Here is an 18703-nt window from a genome sequence, read left to right on the forward strand (position 1 = left end):
ATATGTTTCGTTGCCCATAATGAAGCTATTTGTCAGAATTATTGACCTCACAATAAGCCATACTTGAGTAATTTACATAACTTGCATTACTATGACACAGCAACCATGGAGATGGACAGCGCATGGGTGCTGAAAGTAGGCTAATTCCAGAAGGCCTAATTCATTTAAACAGACATCATTTTAATTTGACTTTAGGCTACTAACAACAAGAGTACTTTGTGTTGGAGCCTATTTCTTCCTATTCAAGAAATAAGAGATAGGCCTATCTGTTTGACAGACAGAACTATAGTCTACTGTCAGCCTTTAATTTCACCCTTTAATTTCCTTGCATTTTACCTGTGGAATGATCTACTTTAAAATAAGAGGAATTGGTGCCTCTAGGACATTTTAGATGGTTGTTAGGGAACCTTTTTACTGAGTAATGTGTCTGTTTTTTTTTATTTATAATTGTGCTTTGCTTTTCGAGCATTGTCGTGTATAATAACGTGTATTTTATTGTGTAGTTTAATGTGTTTATTGTATTTTGATTTATACAACGGATGGGTCTAATCCTGGACGCTGATTGGTTAAAACCGCATTCCAGTCGATGTCTATTCCACAATTTACCACCTGCGAACTCTATGACATTGACATGCCTATTGACTCTGTTCCATCTCACTGCGCAATCCACTGTCTCGTCAACCCAGCCAGACAATTTATAAACTTGATTTCCACTGTAAAAAGCATCTAGACATCTCCCATTTATTTTAGACTAAGAATGAGTTTTCAATTGTGGAGATTTGTATAAACCTTGCTGTCTGTCTCTGACATCTGCAAAATTGTTTCAGTATTGAAATTCGATCTCCAGCTGATCCATAGTAATGCATGTGTAGGGGTTGGAAGTCTGGATAAGAGGACAGCCAGGCAGCTTTTCTCAGCCAGTCGAAATCATGAATCAGCATGATTTTTCTGGATATATACAAAGAAATGTCAATAGAAAACAGGTCAAACGAAACGAAGTGCAGCTAGTTTGGAGTCATTCCAGCTTCAGTTTGAGTGATTGTGTTAGCTGTGTTGTTGGCTAGCTTCTCTGAACAACAGTGTTCTGACAAGAGAGCACATTTTCTATGCCAAGTGAATTTGCGCATCATTAGCTCAATGTTATGGATGTAACCAAATAAATGTCACTAGAAAACAGCTTAAACAAATACAAACGCAAATACTTTGTTGTTATTATGGCTGCACTGTTTGACGTGACTGTAAATTAGCCGTAGTTGGCTAGCTAGTGAGCAAGGAATAAGAACATTGCCAGACAATATTTGGAAAGAACGACTGGGTCGCGTCAATAGATACAGAACAAAAATAATTAACGACTGGGTCGAGTCTCTGGCAACCGAATAATAGAACGACCGACCAGCTGGCTTGGGAAGCAACCCTAGATTTGTGCCAGGACTATATATTGTGGAAGGATGAAATATGAATACATTAATCAAAAAAACCTTTTTTAATGAAAATATGTAAAACATTATTTGAATATGTTGGTAACCCATTGTATAAAATTGATAATGCCCTCAAAGCCGGTGTTTGGAGGATATATTGGCACGGTTTGCAGAGTGGGCCTAACAACACCCGTGCTAATATATCCTCCAAACTGAAGTGTATCGTGGTGCTATACAGGGCTCATCTGGAGAAGAGACAGCAATAACCCCTTATCAAAATAAAGGTTCAATAAAACAATTAAAATAAACGAGCACCATTGTGTGACGTGATAATCTTCTATTTGTTATAATAATAACAACAATCATAATAATAAGTGATGAGTTGGACTAATTAGACATAGGCAACACCTTAACGGTTATTTTGAGTGACGTGAGCGCCCTTCGAATTGTGGTGCTGAAAGGACAGCAGTGGTCACGTATCGTTCTGGGTGGTCCGTGGAGTTTTATGAACATCATGGCAGACACGAGTGCATTTGGAGCCTAGATCTCGTTGGTGTGATGGTAAGGTCAATGCAGTAGATCAGATAGTCTGCATGTACAATAGAGGTGGTACGTTTCTGTAAGCTAAGCACTCGGACAGTAGGGCAAATTCAAGTGCGTCGCACAAGACTGTTTAGAGGACAGCGGTTTTAGCCACCCCTGGTAGAGTTTTCTGTCTGTGGCTATTCTTGTTATGTCGGATTTGGCACACTCAAAGTAGTCACGCCAACGACCGACGCGCCTCTGCACACACGCCTACAGTTAGTTCATCATTCATGCCACCGCCATAGAGAAAGAATAAAGGGAAGAAACCACCATTTAGGCTACCTACCTCTAGGCTGCTATAGACTACATATTCATTTAGTTTGTAATTCTGTCGTTTTCATGGAATTTTATTAGCCCTAAATATAATGTATTTAGAATTTATCAGAATTAATTTTACAGAAATAATTTGACCATTCACAAAAGTCTCGGTTATTCTCGTATTGAAAAAAAGTGCGGGAGCGTCGCAACAGGCTATTAAACAACATACTAAGTCTAGATAAGTCAGGACCAAGCCAGGTAACCTAAGAAGGAAATTATTATTATTATTTCAAGGATATAGTCTGCCATTTAAGAAACCAATTGTGAAGCATTTGTGACACAGTACAGGCTGGCAGGGGCGCTTAGTATTTCAACAACTCATTAACTTCTTATGGCTGCAGGGGCAGTATTGAGTAGCTTGGATGAAAGGTGCACAGAGGTGCCCAGAGTAAACGGCCTACTCCTCAGTCATAGTTGCTAATATTTGCATATTATTATTAGTATTGGATAGAAAACACTCGGAAGTTTCTAAAACTGTTTGAATTATGTCTGTGAGTTTAACAGAACTCATTTGACAGGCAAAAACCTGAGAAGTTCCACTTCCTGTTTAATTTTTTTCTGAGGGTGGCAGATTTTCAACCAAGCTCTCATTGAAATTACAGCGAGATATTGATGAGTTTTCACTTCCTACGGCTTCCACTAGATGTCAACAGTCAATAGAACTTTGTCTGATGACTCTAATGTGAAGGGGGGCCGAAGGAAACAGGAATTAGTCACCACTGCCACGAGCTGACCACGCGCGTTCACGTGATCGGCATCTCCGTTCCATCGCTCAACTGAAGTCAATCTAATTCTCCGGTTGGAACGTTATTCAAGAGGTATGTTAACAACATTCTAAAGATTGATTCAGTACATCGTTTGACATGTTTCTACTGACTGTTATGGAACTTTTGGACATTTCGTCACGTTATAGTGGATGCGCTTTGTGACTTTGGAATTGTTTACCAAACGTGCTAACCAAAGTAGCTAATTGGACATAAATAACGGACATTATCGAACAAATCAAGCATTTATTGTGGACCTGGGATTCCTAGGACTGCATTCTGATGAAGTTCATCAAAGGTAAGGAAACATTTATCATATATTTTCTGGTTTCTGTTGACCCCAACATGGCGGCTAATTTGGCTATTGTTCTGAGCTCCGTCTCAGATTATTGCATGATTTGCTTTTTCCGTAAAGTTTTTTTGAAATCTGATACAGCGGTTGCATTAAGGAGAGGTATATCTATAATTCCATGTGTATAACTTGTATTATCATCTCCATTTATGATGAGTATTTCTGTTGAAACGATGTGGCTATGCAAAATCACTTGATGTTTTTGGAACTAGTGAATGTAACGCGCCAATGTAAACTCAGATTTTTTGTTATAAATATGAACTTTATCAAACAAAACATGCATGTATTGTGTAACATGAAGTCCTATGAGTGTCATCTGATGAAGATAATCAAAGGTTAGTGATTCATTTTATCTCTATTTCTGCTTTTTCTGACTGCTATCTTCTGCTGGAAAAATGGCTGTGCTTATTGTGGTTTGGTGGTGACCTAACATAATCGTTTGTAGTGCTTTCGCTGAAAAGCATATTTGAAATCGGACACTTTGGTGGGATTAACAACAAGATTACCTTTAAAATGATATAAGACACATGTATGTTTGAGGAATTTTAATTATGAGATTTCTGTTGTTTGAATTTGGCGCCCTGCACTTTCACTGGCTGTTGTCATATCGATCCCGGTAGCGGGATGCAGCCATAAGAAGTTTTTAAGAACAGCACTTCAACAACATGCCTATGCATTTAGCATTTAGGCTGTATAACATGAAATAGTTAGAATGACATAATAATGAAATGAAAATGCCTTATTAGGCTATACAGTCATTCACTTTTAGAAACACGAGTGTGGCCATCCTGGTTTGAGTATCATGTGGTGAGCTATGGATGCCTAGTTTGCTAATTTAGCCTAGTCACAGTCAACACAAATCTATTTTGTAACAACAATATAGTGGAATAAAATATAATAGATTAGAAAATGATAGTTTCCCAAAAGTTTTTTTCCCCACAAGTGCATGTAGGCCTATCTGATGATATGTGGCTGCTGTGTTAAACAATGAATGTAATTTTCTTGAATTCATTGATGATCAGATTCCTCAGTTGTAGCTGGTTCTGTTGCCTACATTTTTACAGTTGATAGACAACTTTAGCACTGTTAAGACTATCCTCTTTTTTAACAATAGCCAATGGCCATCCATTTTAATTTCAGAGAGATCCAATTTTCTCCAGGTATCCCTCATTATAAACAATGCACAGTCCCTTAGACTACTAAGTATTTTTTAATCCTCCCGCTTTGGGCTTGATGTGTCAATCAATAGTTCATACATGCATCATCTATGAGCAGAATTACTGTGTTACCTTTAATTAGCCAAGAAATCCCAAGTTTGAAAGCGACTGTTTTTCTGAAAGCTGTTCTGCACGATTTTCCCTACATATTACCCCACTTGGGCCAGCCCCCAATTCGAATTCTAGTCAATGAGCTTCAGCCCCTCGCCATTTGAGTGACAGCTAGCAAGATGCACACACAGCAGAGCGAGAGAGAGAGAGCAATGACGTGGTGCACATATCTGCATATATGTGATGTAGTATGCCATTTTCAGGCACAACTTTTGGCTCGTCAGACTACTTTCAGAACTACTGGCTAAAAAGTTTACAAAAGTATCAGAGAATCTCTTTAACCCATAGGAAGTTCAACCCAGATGAACATGTGTTGTGAACCACATTAGGATGAGCAACAATAGTGGAATCGGCAGTTCGCCTTCAAAATAAAAGCCCCCCCCCCGTTAAAACTGAAGCAAACTGATAAAAAATTGTGAAAACATGCCACAATTGGATTAGATCATGTTCTAAACAAGGTTGGAATGTTGCTATATAAATTCAACAAAAGACAATTAGGCCTATTAGGGACAGAACAAGGGAAGTGCGTTTTTTCTCTGGTTTACATTCGCTCTTCTGCTCATATTTTCCCTATAAACAATTGCTGGACTTACTTTTGATATTACCCTAATAAAGTTTAGAAACGTTTTTGAAGGTTTGGTCTGGTGTGTCTTTTATTAAGCTTTAGCTACTGCATGCCTATGACATGTTAAGTTGACAGTTGAACTTGATGTGTGGAAGTCTGTTTCGGGCATACCAAAGTTACTCCTATAATCTAACAGTGTAATGATTATCTTTATATGAAATGTTCTGATCGAAAATGCCTCCTTCTGTATGTCTACATCTGTATAGCAGATGCAGATGCAGTAGCCATCTGACATAAACAAATGCATGCCGGTATTGTAGCATGCCACAGGCATATCTATATCTCTCTATCTCTATACATTTAGTGCTCAAATCTCTGACAGGTGAACCATGAGGTGGACAATTATTATTTTAGAAAAGTAGCCCCCCCCCAAAAAAGGCAAAGTTTTGCACATGCTACACATCGAAACACAAGGAAAATTGTTTTTGTAGTTTGTTAAAGCTGTTTTTAAGGACATGTATTTGTGCCTCATTAGGGAAAGGGAAAGAGGGATACCTAGTCAGTTGTACAACTGAATGCCTTCAATTGAAAAGGAAATGTGTCTTCCGCATTTAACCCAACATCTGAATCAGAGCGGTGCAGGGGGCTGCCTTGGCCAACATCCATCATTTATTGATGGTGCTGGCTGCGACAGGTCAGATCGGAATGCACATGGATGTCCAGGAAATTTCTCAAATGTCCAGGAAATTAAAATCTTCTCTGTCATGTCGTCCGGTGCCAAATTTTCCTAAAGGAAACTGAAATGGCATATTGTCTTTATGAAGATTTTAGAATATTCGCATGAAAATCTGTCGTCAATTGGATGGAAACCTAGCTATAGACACCCTAAAGACTGGCAAGTGTGCTAATCCAGTGTCACTTTGATTATGCCTGCACATCATGGTTAACCAGCAGCCAGAAACATCTAAAGAATTAGCTACCAGCCAAACAAGCTCGTAAGAATTGTACTTAAACTCACCATTCCCCACTTTTTTCATCTCTATCTCTGTAATGTGTTTGTATATATGTAATTGTAGATGTAATTTATGTTAAAAAAATAGGGACCACAATGGAAATAACTCCACGACTTTATTTTGCAATCCCGGTCACTTACATTTTTTAAAATCACAAATAAAATCAATCAATCAATCCGAACTGTGCAGCAGCCAATTGATGAATGTAGAGACATCTGTTACAAAACACCAACACGTTTAATGACATGAGGAGATTGTCATGCCAAGCCTGCGATACTGAGTAAGCCTACAAGGTATAGAGGGATGTATATTATTATAATAATTTTTTAATATATATAAAAAAAAATTGGGGGGGGGGGGGGGGGGTATTTCTGTTTGTCGAGATTGACATAGTCTATTTATTGTGGCGTTGAAAACGCAAAACATGACATTGGAGTGCCCGAAGTCGGTATGCTTTGTTTATTGGTTGTGTGGTGCATTGGCACAGAAAATTGTTGTTGGAAAATACATTGCATATATTTTATATAATTATAAATATTGCATCAAAATGTTGAAAATCTGATTTCCCCCTAGCTGATCAATGTCTGCAGCTGGCTATGGCGTGAGCTCGTCTGTGGTGGCCGGCAAACCCTCAACCTTCTGGCCTGTATCCCTGTGTAGCATCAACTGTGCCACAAAAGCATGCTGAAGAATTCCACGTTTATAAACACAGGGTTGCTACAGTTATTGCTATTTTTGGTCTTAAATATTATTTTGAGTTAATTATATGAGGGGGGAGGGAGTTCAATTTATGTTACAGTACAAGGGGGAGGGTCCTTTTAAACTACAAGGAGAGTTGGACCAGTAGGCTGATATCCCATTTCATGGGTGCACAATCCATTACGCTATACAATGCATACAAGTAAGCCTCCAATGCAATTCTGAAGTCAAATACATCCACAGTGCGATTTAAACAGATTTTCTTTGGTCAGATGAACTAATAATTGTATTTTCTTTAATTTATATAACAACATTCCAGTCTTGTTTAGCATTATCTTGTCCTATTGTGGCATGTTTCCATTATTTGTATCAGTTTGCGTCAGTTTCAATGGGGGACTTTTATTTTAACGGCGAATCAGCGATTCCACTATTGTTGCTCAAGCTCACACTAATGTTGTTCATAACACACTGGTCCCACTTCACTACTTCAAAACCCTTCCCATGCTAAAGCTGGCTTTTGGGCAGTAGAGTCCTCTATCTATCTATATGAAGGGAACACACTGAGCGGAACAAAAGTAACCAACATGAATGTTCCACTACGGATTTAATTTCCGTTACTCCTGACTCTCGGGATGGTTTTAGCTAGCCGATGAATTAAGCTAATAATGTATGTTTGTGTCTCACAATGTCAACACACTCACGTTTATATCTATAACTTTGAAGGAATCTGCTGATATTGTTGTCTGCCAGAATGGAACGTGATATTTTAGATGTTCTGGAACAAATCGGGTAAGCAAACCACACTCCGCCATTTGATGGCATCACGGATTACGCTGCTCAATCAGCGATTAACCGCTAGCTAGCAAATGTACATGGGTGTTGTCAATATAGTGTAGTCGTCCTAGACAGTGGTATTCAAAGTATATGCTCATTAATTCGCAAATGCATCATGCAAAATCCAAGTGCTATCATGATTCGATGCTAGCTAGCTTTCCCATCCATGCATGTTCGGTATGCTAATACTAGCGCACTACGACGTAAATTACGTATGTATGCCGCCCTGGGTTCTCGAGCTAAATTTGTCTTTTGGTGCGCAGGTATGACGGACCTCTGCAGGGTGAGGAGACGCTTGTCAAAGCATGTGAAGGTGGACTGTCATCGCCTGAGTATGTCAACCTATGCATGTGGTTTAAATCCCGTCTGAAACCGTTATGTGACCTGGAAGAGAGCAGTACATCAGGTTATGGTGAGCCAAAATACCATCAGACATCGTCACCTCACTGTTTTGTTAAATCACATACTACCTAGCTAATGTAACCAAGGGGCCAGGGTTCCGGTCTAGAAGCATGGTTTCGACTGCACATATGGTCTTGCTCAGTACTGCAGTTTAACTGAAGTTCGACCCAGAAAGACCATTTCCATAGACGACCACATAGAGAAGTCAGATTTGAAAATTCCAAATAAGACACTTTAGTCATTACCTTTGTGCACTAAACATCCATAGAATTGAATCTCCCCCCCCCTGTCATTCACAGCCAAAGATATACCATTTTTATATTCATACAATGTCTCCCATGTTTTTGGATGACATGAGGACGTCAGTGCTGCTCCCTGTGCGCACTGAGTGCTTGTGAAGTTGAGCCGTGTTAACCGGATGCAACCCGGATATAGAAGGTCCGTGAATCGGTTTATGCGAACATGAGTAGATTAGGTTGAAAACAACCAACGTCTCCAGTTATTTCATATTTTAGTGATTGCCATGTTAAAGGAACCCCCCCCCCCAGAGGAAGTTGGCACCACTATTTAGATGTAGTTTCTTGTCCTAGAGAGGAAATGCACGTTTAGGTTCCACCTCCGAAGAATGACGAAGACTACTTCACGAATTGGGTGTGGACATTTCCAAGTGTAATTGATAAACACCAACAAATAGGGCGCTGCCAGTGTAGCTAGCATGCTAACCTTATATAGCTAACTATAATGCTAACCTTATCTTGCTAGCTAATGTAGTCAATGAACAGCATTCTTACATAGGAATTCCTTTTGTCCAGATGGGATAGGGTAGTGGACAAGAGGAATACCTATGTAAGAATGCTGTTCATTGCCTACAGCTCAATATTCAACACCATAGTACCCTCAACTCCTCATTAAGCTTGAGACCCTGGGTCTTGACGGGGGTAACACATAACACTCATGTAGAAACCAAAAAAAGTGTTTAAATAATCAAAATAATTTAAATGAGAGATTCTTCAAAGTAGCCACCTTTTGCCTTGATGACAGCTTTGCACACTCCAAGATTTGAAAGACACATGCACATTACCAGGCAACTCCTTTTTTCTATATTTAAAACTTAGGTCAGCTATGCTGGCCTATGGAGTCCCTTGGGGAAACCCAACTACCAAACCATCTAATGATGGAATTTATAACTCTATCTCTATAATATATAAACAACTTTTGAAAAGCTCATATTCTGACCGAAAGTATGGTCCACAGATCTAAGTGAATCTGAACAACCCTTTAACTGGACCAGAATATCAGAAAATATGACCTTGGCATCCCGTAATCCGAACCATCAACTCACAGCTCCCATCTGTTCACTGCATCTACTATGTTACTTAACAATGACAGTTTATTGAATCTCTCACGATTACTGCTGGCAGGCAGCACTGCAGCAAAAAATATATATGGGGGGTTGGACGGAGACATGTTGGGCTTGCGGAAATGTGATGGGGAGTTTATATACCAATTTTATTATTACAAAATCCTGTGTGGTCAATATAATTTCTCTGTATGTACAATACCAGTCAAAGGTTTGTACACACCAACTATTTCAAGGGTTTTTCTTTATTTTGACTATTTTCTACTTTGTAGAATAATAGTGTAGACTTCAAAGCTATGAAATAACACATGGAATCATGTAGTAAACAAAAAAGTGTTAAACAAATCTAAATTGATTTTATGTTTGAGCCACACTTTGCCTTCTCTGAAAAGACCTGAAAATAGCTTGTTTATCGTCTCTGCACAGCTATCTTGTTGGCTTACAGCTGAAGCTATCATCAATTCACTACCCTGGTACTTTGTGCAAACCATAATGCAAAATACACTGATTTCAAAGCTGATTGCCACCAAAACTTTATTAATTCACTTAATCAGTCTCTCTCTGACTTCTCTCCCAAAGATGATCTATTGCCTCTGCAAACTGACTCCGTGCCGCCCCCCCCCCTCTCGCCCCATGAATGACGTCATTGCTGTTTTAAATTTAGCTACTTCTATGTACAGTTGAAGTCAGAAGTTTACATACACCTTAGCCAAATACATTTAAACTCAGTTTTTCACAATTCTTGACATTTAATCCAAGTAAAAATTCCCTGTCTTTGGTCAGTTAAGATCACCACTTTATTTTAAGAATGTGAAATGTCAGAATAATAGTAGAGAGAGTGATTTATTTCAGCTTTTATTTCTTTCATCACATTCCCAGTGGGTCAGAAGTTTACACTCAATTAGTGTTTGGTGGCATGGCCTTTAAATTGTTTAACTTGGGTCAAACGTTTCGGGTAGCCTTCCACAAGCTTCCCGCAATAAATTGGGTCAATTTTGGCCCATTCCTCCTGATAGAGCGGGTGTAACTGAGTCAGGTTTGTAGGCCTCCTTACTTGCATACGCTTTTTCAGTTCTGCCAACAACATTTCTATGGGATTGAGGTCATGGCTTTGTGATGGCAACTCCAATACCTTGACTTTCTTGTCCTTAAGCCATTGCCACAACTGTGGATGTATGCTTGCGGTCATTGTCCATTTGGAAGACCCATTTGTGACCAAGCTTTAACTTCCTGACTGATGTCTTGAGATGTTACTTCAATATATCCACATAATTTTCCAGCCTCATGATGCCATCTATTTGTGAAGTGCACCAGTCCATCCTGCAGCAAGCACCCCCACAACATGATTCTGCCACCCCCGTGCTTCACGGTTGGGATGGTGTTCTTCGGCTTGCGAGTCACCCCCTTTTTCCTCCAAACATAACGATGGTCATTATGGCCAAACAGTTCTATTTTTGTTTCATCAGACCAGAGGACATTTCTCCAAAAAGTACGATCTTTGTCCCCATGTGCAGTTACAAACCGTGGTCTGGCTTTTTTATGGCGGTTTTGGAGCAGTGGCTTCTTCTTTGCCGAGCGGCCTTTCAGGTTATGTCGATATAGGACTTGTTTTACTGTGGATATAGATACTTTTGTACCTGTTTCCTTCAGCATCTTCACAAGGTCCTTTGTTGTTCTGGGATAGATTTGCACTTTTCGCACCAAAGTACGTTCACCTCTAGGAACAGAGGAACAGAACACGTCTCCTTCCTGAGAGGTATGAAGGCTCCGTGGTCTCATGATGTTTATACTTGCGTACTATTGTTTGTACAGATGAACGTGGTACCTTCAAGCGTTTGGAAATTGCTCCCAAGGACGAACCAGACTTGTGGAGGTCTACAATTATTTTTCTGAGGTCTTGGCTGATTTCTTTTGATTTTCCCATGATGTCAAGCAAAGAGGCACTGAGTTTGAAGGTAGGCCTTGAAATACATCCACAGGTACACCTCCAATTGACTCAAATTAGGTCAATTAGCTTATCAGAAGCTTCTAAAGCCATGACATCATTTTCTGGAATTTTCCAAGCTGTTTAAAGGCACAGTCAACTTAGTGTATGTAAACTTCTGACCCACTGGAATTGTGATACAGTGAATTATAAGTGAAATAATCTGTCTGTAAACAAGTGTTGGTAAAATTACTAGTCATGCACAAAGTAGATGTCCTAACCGACTTGCCAAAACTACAGTTTGTTAACAAGAAATTTGTGGAGTGGTTGAAAAACGAGTTTTAATGACTCCAACTTAAGTTTATGTAAACTTCCGACTGTAAATGTTGTTGATCAGTTCAATAAAATAAGTCCCAAATGGATGCAATGCATGCACACACTCCTATTAAATCTGCAGTCATGTGTGAATAGGCCTAGGTTACAACTTGATTTACCCAGTTTATCAATAGAGATCTACCATTCAAATAAATTATTACCATGTTATGTAGTTCGTTTGGTAAAAACTAGGAATACACAATATATCGGAATCGGACAAATTTTAGCTAAACATGCCAACATCGGTATCGCACCCGATGTCTTGTTTAACGGCGATGTTAAAAACCTATGTCAAAGCTACCGTGCATACCTATATAACGTAGGTACATGACGTAATGACGCAACGTAAAATGTTGCGCTGCACATGCAACGCAGCATTTTTAACCTAGCCCACAATGTCTGCTGTGTGGCTCGAGCAGTCAAGAAGTCGAGCAGTCATTTGAAAGAGTAAGACAATTTCAGTGAGACAACTGAAAGGTGAAATCCATTAACGCCAAGATAATGGAATTCATTGCCCTTGACAATCAACCTTTCTCTGTCGTGGGTGATGTTGGCTTTCGCTGACTTGTCGGGCTCCGGTACACACTACCAAGTGCACTATTTTTCAGATGTTGCCCTACTGGAGTTACACAGTAATAGCGTCACTGCTGTTAGCTTCACGACATACATACTATGGAACGCCGTTTGGGTCTATGCGTGTCAAAAAAGATACAGTAGCACTGTCAAAGCTGTACAAAAGTCTGCAAACACCGGCCACGAATGATGTGTTTACAATACCGCTTTGGTAATAAAGCATCATTTGTTTGACCGCAACTTCTAGCTTTAGCTTGGTACCTAGATAGCACCAATACAACCAGCCTGAAAACAATGACCAGTAGAAACTGCAGTCATTTTCATTATTCTTAGCAATGATTTAGGAATTCTTGTAAGTATTACCTAGGTTGCAACTTGTTGTTCGCCTATTGAAATTGAACTACAGTTCATGAAAATAAATAGCTAGCCAGCAACTTAACCCAGTTGCACAAAACTAACGTTATAAGCAGCCAGCTAGTTTCATCTGACTAGTGAGGCTCGACCGGACCGGGTTATGTGTTGTGAAGCTAGCCACAATAGTGGAATTTGCGGTTTGCCTTCAAATAAAAGTATGTCATTGACAGGGATGCAAATGAATACAAATAGTATAATTATTTTTTTGAAGACTAACCACAAAATCCACTTGTGGCTAATCCTTATTGTGGCTAGCTTCACAGATGGGTCTGACCACCATTATCCAAATAAGAACTGTCCTATAAATGAAGGTTATTTTAGATGATGACACCAAGCTATATAAACTATATAAAATTAAGATCCTCTCACTGTCAACTGCGTTTATTTTCAGCAAACTTAACATGTGTAAATATTTGTATGAACATAAGATTCAACAACTGAGATATAAACTGAACAAGTTCCACAGACATGTGACTAACAGAAATGGAATAATGTGTCCCTGAACAAAGGGGGGATCAAAATCAAAAGTAACAGTCACTATCTGGTGTGACCACCAGCTGCATTAAGTGCTGCAGTCCATCTCCTCATGGACTGCACCAGATTTGCCAGTTCTTGCTGTGAGATGTTACCCCACTCTTCCACCAAGGCACCTGCAAGTTCCCTGACATTTCTGGGGGGAATGGCCCTAGCCCTCACCCTCCGATCCAACAGGTCCCAGACATGTTCAATGGGATTGAGATCCGGGCTCTTCGCTGGCCATGGCAGAACACTGACATTCCTGTCTTGCAGGAAATCAGACACAGAACGAGCAGTATGGCTGGTGGCATTGTCATGCTGGAGGGTCATGTCAGGATGAGCCTGCAGGAAGGGTACCACATGAGGGAGGAGGATGTCTTCCCTGTAACTCACAGCGTTGAGATTGCCTGCAATGACAACAAGCTCAGTCCCATGATGCTGTGACACCGCCCCAGACCATGACGGCCCCTCCACCTCCAAATCGATCCCGCTCCAGAGTACAGGCCTCGGTGTAACGCTCATTCCTTCGACGATAAACGCGAATCCGACCTTCACCCCTGGTGAGACACAACCGCGACTCGTCAGTGAAGAGCACTTTTTGCCAGTCCTGTCTGGTCCAGCGACAGTGGGTTTGTGCCCATAGGCGACGTTGTTGGTGGTGATGTTTGGTGAGGACCTGCCTTACAACAGGCCTACAATCCCTCCATCAGTGCTCAGACTGTCTGCAATAGGCTGAGAGTCTGAGCACTGATGGAGGGATTGTGCGTTCCTGGTGTAACTCAGGCAGTTGTTGTTGCCATCCTGTACCTGTCCAGCAGGTGTGATGTTCGGAAGTACCGATCCTGTGCAGGTGTTGTTGCACGTGGTCTACCACTGCGAGGACGTTCAGCTGTACATCCTGTCTCCCTGTAGTGCTGTCTTATCGTCTCACATTACGGACATTGCAATTTATTGCCCTGGCCACATCTGCAGTCCTCAGGCATGCTGCAAGAAGGCATAAGGCACATTCACGCAGATGAGCAGGTACCCTGGGCATCTTTCTTTTGGTGTTTTTCAGAGTCAGTAGAAAGGCCTCTTTAGTGTCCTAAGTTTTCATAACTGTGACCTTAATTGCCTACCCGTCTGTAAGCTGTTCGTGTCTTAATGACCGTTCCACAGGTGCATGTTAATGAATTGTTTATGGTTCATTGAACAAGCATGGGAAACAGTGTTTAAACTCTTTACAATGAATATCTGTGAAGTTATTTGGATTTTTACAAATTATCTTTGAAAGACAGGGTCCTGAAAAAGGGATGTTTCTTTTTTTTCTTTTTGCTGAGTTTAGTTAGCTAACTAACTATAGTTACTGAAACAGATTGTTGTTTTGCTATGTTTTTGGGGAAGAACTACGTTGTTTACATCCATGAGCTAGCTATCTTATTTTTATGACCAGCACTGTCAGTGCGAGAGACAACTTTACCAGCATCATAGCGTACGTATCGCTGAATCGTTGTGACATATGAAATACAAGTGTAGTCAATGTGTAGTAACTACCTAAAAAATGTATTAACGCGTTAAATTATTATTTGACGTGTAGTCATATTCAGGTCCTGATTGGTCAACAAGCTTTTTTGACACGTCAAATAGTGTTATTTGACACTCAAAGACCCAAAATTACAATCATGGTCTTGAATTGGTCTCGGACCCCTCTCGGTCTTGAATTGGTCTCGAACCCCTCTCAGTCTTGAATTGGTCTCGGACCCCTCTCGGTCTTGAATTGGTCTCGGACCCCTCTCGGTCTTGAATTGGTCTCGGACCCCTCTCGGTCTTGAATTGGTCTCGGACCCCTCTCGGTCTTGAATTGGTCTCGGACCCCTCTCGGTCTTGAATCGGTCTCGCTCTCGGCTTCCCCCTCCGTTCTTGGCTCGGACTCGATTTGCTCCGGTCTTGGTCTGGAATCGGTCTCGATTTAGGTGGTCTCCAACACAACACTGCTTATTGGCTCATCTCAGCCGCAAAGAGTTATAACTTTACAGCTGTTTCTGATTATTAAACAATGCCATGCTGGTGGGTGGTAACATTAAAATAAAACCTATCCCTGAAACAAAATGTAGGCTGAAAAGAATTTGTATGTAATATCATAGGAAAAGACACCACATTCACGGATTTCCACGAAGTGGTCAGTTCAGATTTGTCACTTCAAGCTCAAATATATCATACTTTGACTACAACTCGGACTTATTGACTTAAATTGTTGTGCAACATCATGTGTAAGCTCTGGCCATCGTCTTTCAGCTCGAAAAAGTGGATTTCTACTGGTGTGTGCATTTCATGTTGAAACGTTGTGTTTAGGTGATACTGATGGCCTTCAGTTGGAGATGAGTGGTATGCTGAAGGAGTTGGAGTGCCCCTATCAAGGCCTTGTCTCTGGGATTCTACAGGGAGGGCTGCAGAATAAAAAAGACCATCTAAAGATAGTATGTAAGTACTGAAGTGAACATTTGTTCAGAAAACTGGTCTGAGTACCATCATGTTATGATACCCTTTTGGTGTGTTGCTGATCTGCCATGGTTCTGACATATATTTTACAGTTTCCATTTTACATTAATGCGATTTTTGCCTGTGGCTCATATCTTTATTCTGCAGTGTTTTTAGGCTCAGAGGTACAAGCTGCACAGATAGTGAAGAGCCGACTTGTTGAGGACAAACAACACAAAGACCGAAACGATCTCCAGGCAATCTGTGAAACACTGAAGCTCCCACTGCCAAGAAAGCAGGAAGTAGTAGAGCTGTTCTCCAGGATAGAACAAAAGGTGTGTCTAAGTTAGTCTTGCACACCCGATACTTCCTCCCTAGGCTCAGGTCTGGAATACCAAAGCTGCAAAAATGGCCTTAATTAACCCAATAGAAGGTCTGTGAGAAAGTGCCGAATGCATAGCCTTTGATTGTATCATTATCTTTGTATTCAACAAATGCATTGTATATCTGTATTTCCAGATAAACGCAGTGCTTAAAGAGCTTCCAAAGGATCACATTGGAAAGCCAGTGCTGAAGAACACTCTCGACAGTGAACAGTGGGTAAGCAGACTGCATTCAGACTTTCACCCTTTTTCGTGCAGGCAAAATTCATAATTCCTGCAAAGGCATGAGGGGATGTCAAGTGTGTCCATTGACTCTGGGCCTTGTCTGTATCCACAGGAAAGGCTGGAGCAGATCAACACGGTCCTGTCCTCACAGTATGAGTGTCGGCGGAGGCTGCTGATCAAACGTCTGGACGTCACTGTGCAGTCTTTCGGCTGGTCAGACAGAGCCAAGGCAGGTGGAGTCTTTGGGTGCATCTCAATAGTCTAAAGCAGGCATGGGCAACTTTGATTGGGGTGGGGGCCACAAAAAATCGGAAGGCATACCCACACATGCAGTCAGAGCCGGCCCTAGCCTATTGGGGGCCCTAAGCAAAATTGCTGCTACCCCCCCTGCCTTGTGAGCAAAGCATTTTTAACGGCCCCCTCTTCAGGCCAACAAAAGGGGGTGTGACGCCATCTGCACATCCCTGGTCTAAAGTGACACCCTTTCCTCATCAGGGCACAGTGCTACTAGTGATACTGTCCTTAATCGGCAGGCTACACCCTTTCTGCTTTCTATGAAGAATCTCATTGTGCATGTCCTATGCTCAACAAACTACCCATTTTCTGTTAGGAGAGAGTTGACTGTATGGCCAGGGCCTACCAGCCTAAGAGACACTCCCTGGCCCAGATGTCGTCTGTGGGCATGGCTCACCTGCTGGCAGCCAGGGAGGACATCTGCAATGTGGTGAAGACCAGCAGTGGCTCAAGCAGAGAGAATACTGCCTGTGCCGTCAATAAGGTACTGTGGAATGTGACCCAAAGTTCATTGTGTGCAAATGTCTGAGTGTACAAAAGTGTTGAGTCTTTAGGACAAAGCACTATAACTGACCAAATGAGGGTCCATGGTCCCCAGCCATTGTCCTGTCATTGACCTACCATTTGTATTTCACTTCTATAGATCCTGATGGGGAGGGTGCCAGATCGCGGTGGTCGGCCCTCTGAGATAGATGCCCCCCTCCCTGAGATGCCAGCCTGGCAGAAGAGACAAGACGGAGGTTTTGGCGGCCGTGGTGGTGGTGGTCGAGGAGGTGGTGGTAGTTGGGGAGGGGGTAAGGGTGGCTGGCGAGGAGGGGGTGGAGTAGGAGGTGGCGTTGGTTGGGGTCATGGAGGAAAGAGAGGCCGTTATCAATACTAACAACAATGATTTATTTTTGACTGAAAAGCCAAACCGTGTTAACTGAAAACTACTCATGTGTAGCTGCTTTGCTAAGGGCAACACGGAGGCATTGTTTATTTGGAGTGATGTGGACTTGACTGAGATTTACAGAATGCTACTGTAGGAACTCTCCAAAATATTTGTCACCCGTTTTTGTGTTAATTTTCAATGCTGTTATGAACTGTGCTGCTGAGAATCGTTGTAGAAGCAACGAGTCAAACTCACTGACCATTTTTTATAGATTTCTTTTATTATTTTGGTAACACTACTTGACACCCAGTGTTAACACATTATGACACGGTTATAATACTGTCATGATGCATATATTTACACCGGTTGTGACATTGTGTTATTTTATTGCTGGTTATGACACCTACATAAGTGTCAAAACCCACATTTATTCAAATTAGTTTTTTTCCTGCCAAGAAATGTCCTTTCATTTGAAAGTTTCTCTTTAAATCCTTTGTTTTTGTTTAGTCATGTATTTTTTAATAAATGTTTTAATAACTTGAAGAGTATTTTCTATGACAGTAATGAAGATTTGGGACCATCCTGTTTTATTTTACTTGGACTAAGAAAATACACTTTATGACACTGTCAAGAAGCATTATGACCATATTATCACACAAGCCAGATAGGCCTATCACGTACATGCCCTTATATCAGTCAAAAGGAGGGTGTCTTGTCCTGCTCCTGCATTCATCAGCAACCGAGCATGGGGGTAGGTGCATGTCTGACGTCAATGTGTGCACAATTACAATGATCATTTAACATGGTAAATATAAAATATATATACATCATAAACATACTGTTACATACAGTACCAGTCAAAAGTCTGGACATTCCTACTTTTTCAAGGGTTTTTATTTTTTACTATTTTCTACATTGTACAATAATAGTGAAGACATCACAACTATGAAATGACACATGGAATCATGTAGTAATCAATTAAAGTGTATACATTTTAGATTCTTCAAAAAAGCCACCCTTTGCCTTGGACAGC

General features: G+C 40.9%; 1 protein-coding gene across 1 annotated transcript; it reads left to right on the forward strand.

Moving 5' to 3' along the window:
• The first annotated feature begins 7623 nt into the window (after positions 1-7623).
• fam98b (family with sequence similarity 98 member B) lies at positions 7624-18213 on the forward strand. The gene is made up of 8 exons (XM_039008994.1): positions 7624-7831; positions 8140-8288; positions 15772-15900; positions 16066-16232; positions 16417-16497; positions 16618-16734; positions 17116-17283; positions 17443-18213. Exons 1-8 carry the CDS (start codon positions 7794-7796, stop codon positions 17677-17679), a joined length of 1086 nt encoding a protein of 361 aa, XP_038864922.1. The 5' UTR covers positions 7624-7793; the 3' UTR covers positions 17680-18213.
• Positions 18214-18703: the final 490 nt, after the last annotated feature.

Source organism: Salvelinus namaycush, chromosome 15, assembly GCF_016432855.1.
Source record: "Salvelinus namaycush isolate Seneca chromosome 15, SaNama_1.0, whole genome shotgun sequence".
In the NCBI taxonomy this organism is placed as follows: Eukaryota; Metazoa; Chordata; class Actinopteri; order Salmoniformes; family Salmonidae; genus Salvelinus; species Salvelinus namaycush.

Excerpts from the sequence above, each read along its gene's own strand:
- fam98b (XM_039008994.1), top strand. The coding sequence starts at position 7,794 with ATGGAACGTGATATTTTAGATGTTCTGGAACAAATCGG. Across the intron at positions 16,233-16,416 it reads TCTCCAGGATAGAACAAAAG|ATAAACGCAGTGCTTAAAGA; the intron begins GTGTGTCTAAGT and ends CTGTATTTCCAG. Across the intron at positions 16,735-17,115 it reads GCTGGTCAGACAGAGCCAAG|GAGAGAGTTGACTGTATGGC; the intron begins GCAGGTGGAGTC and ends ATTTTCTGTTAG.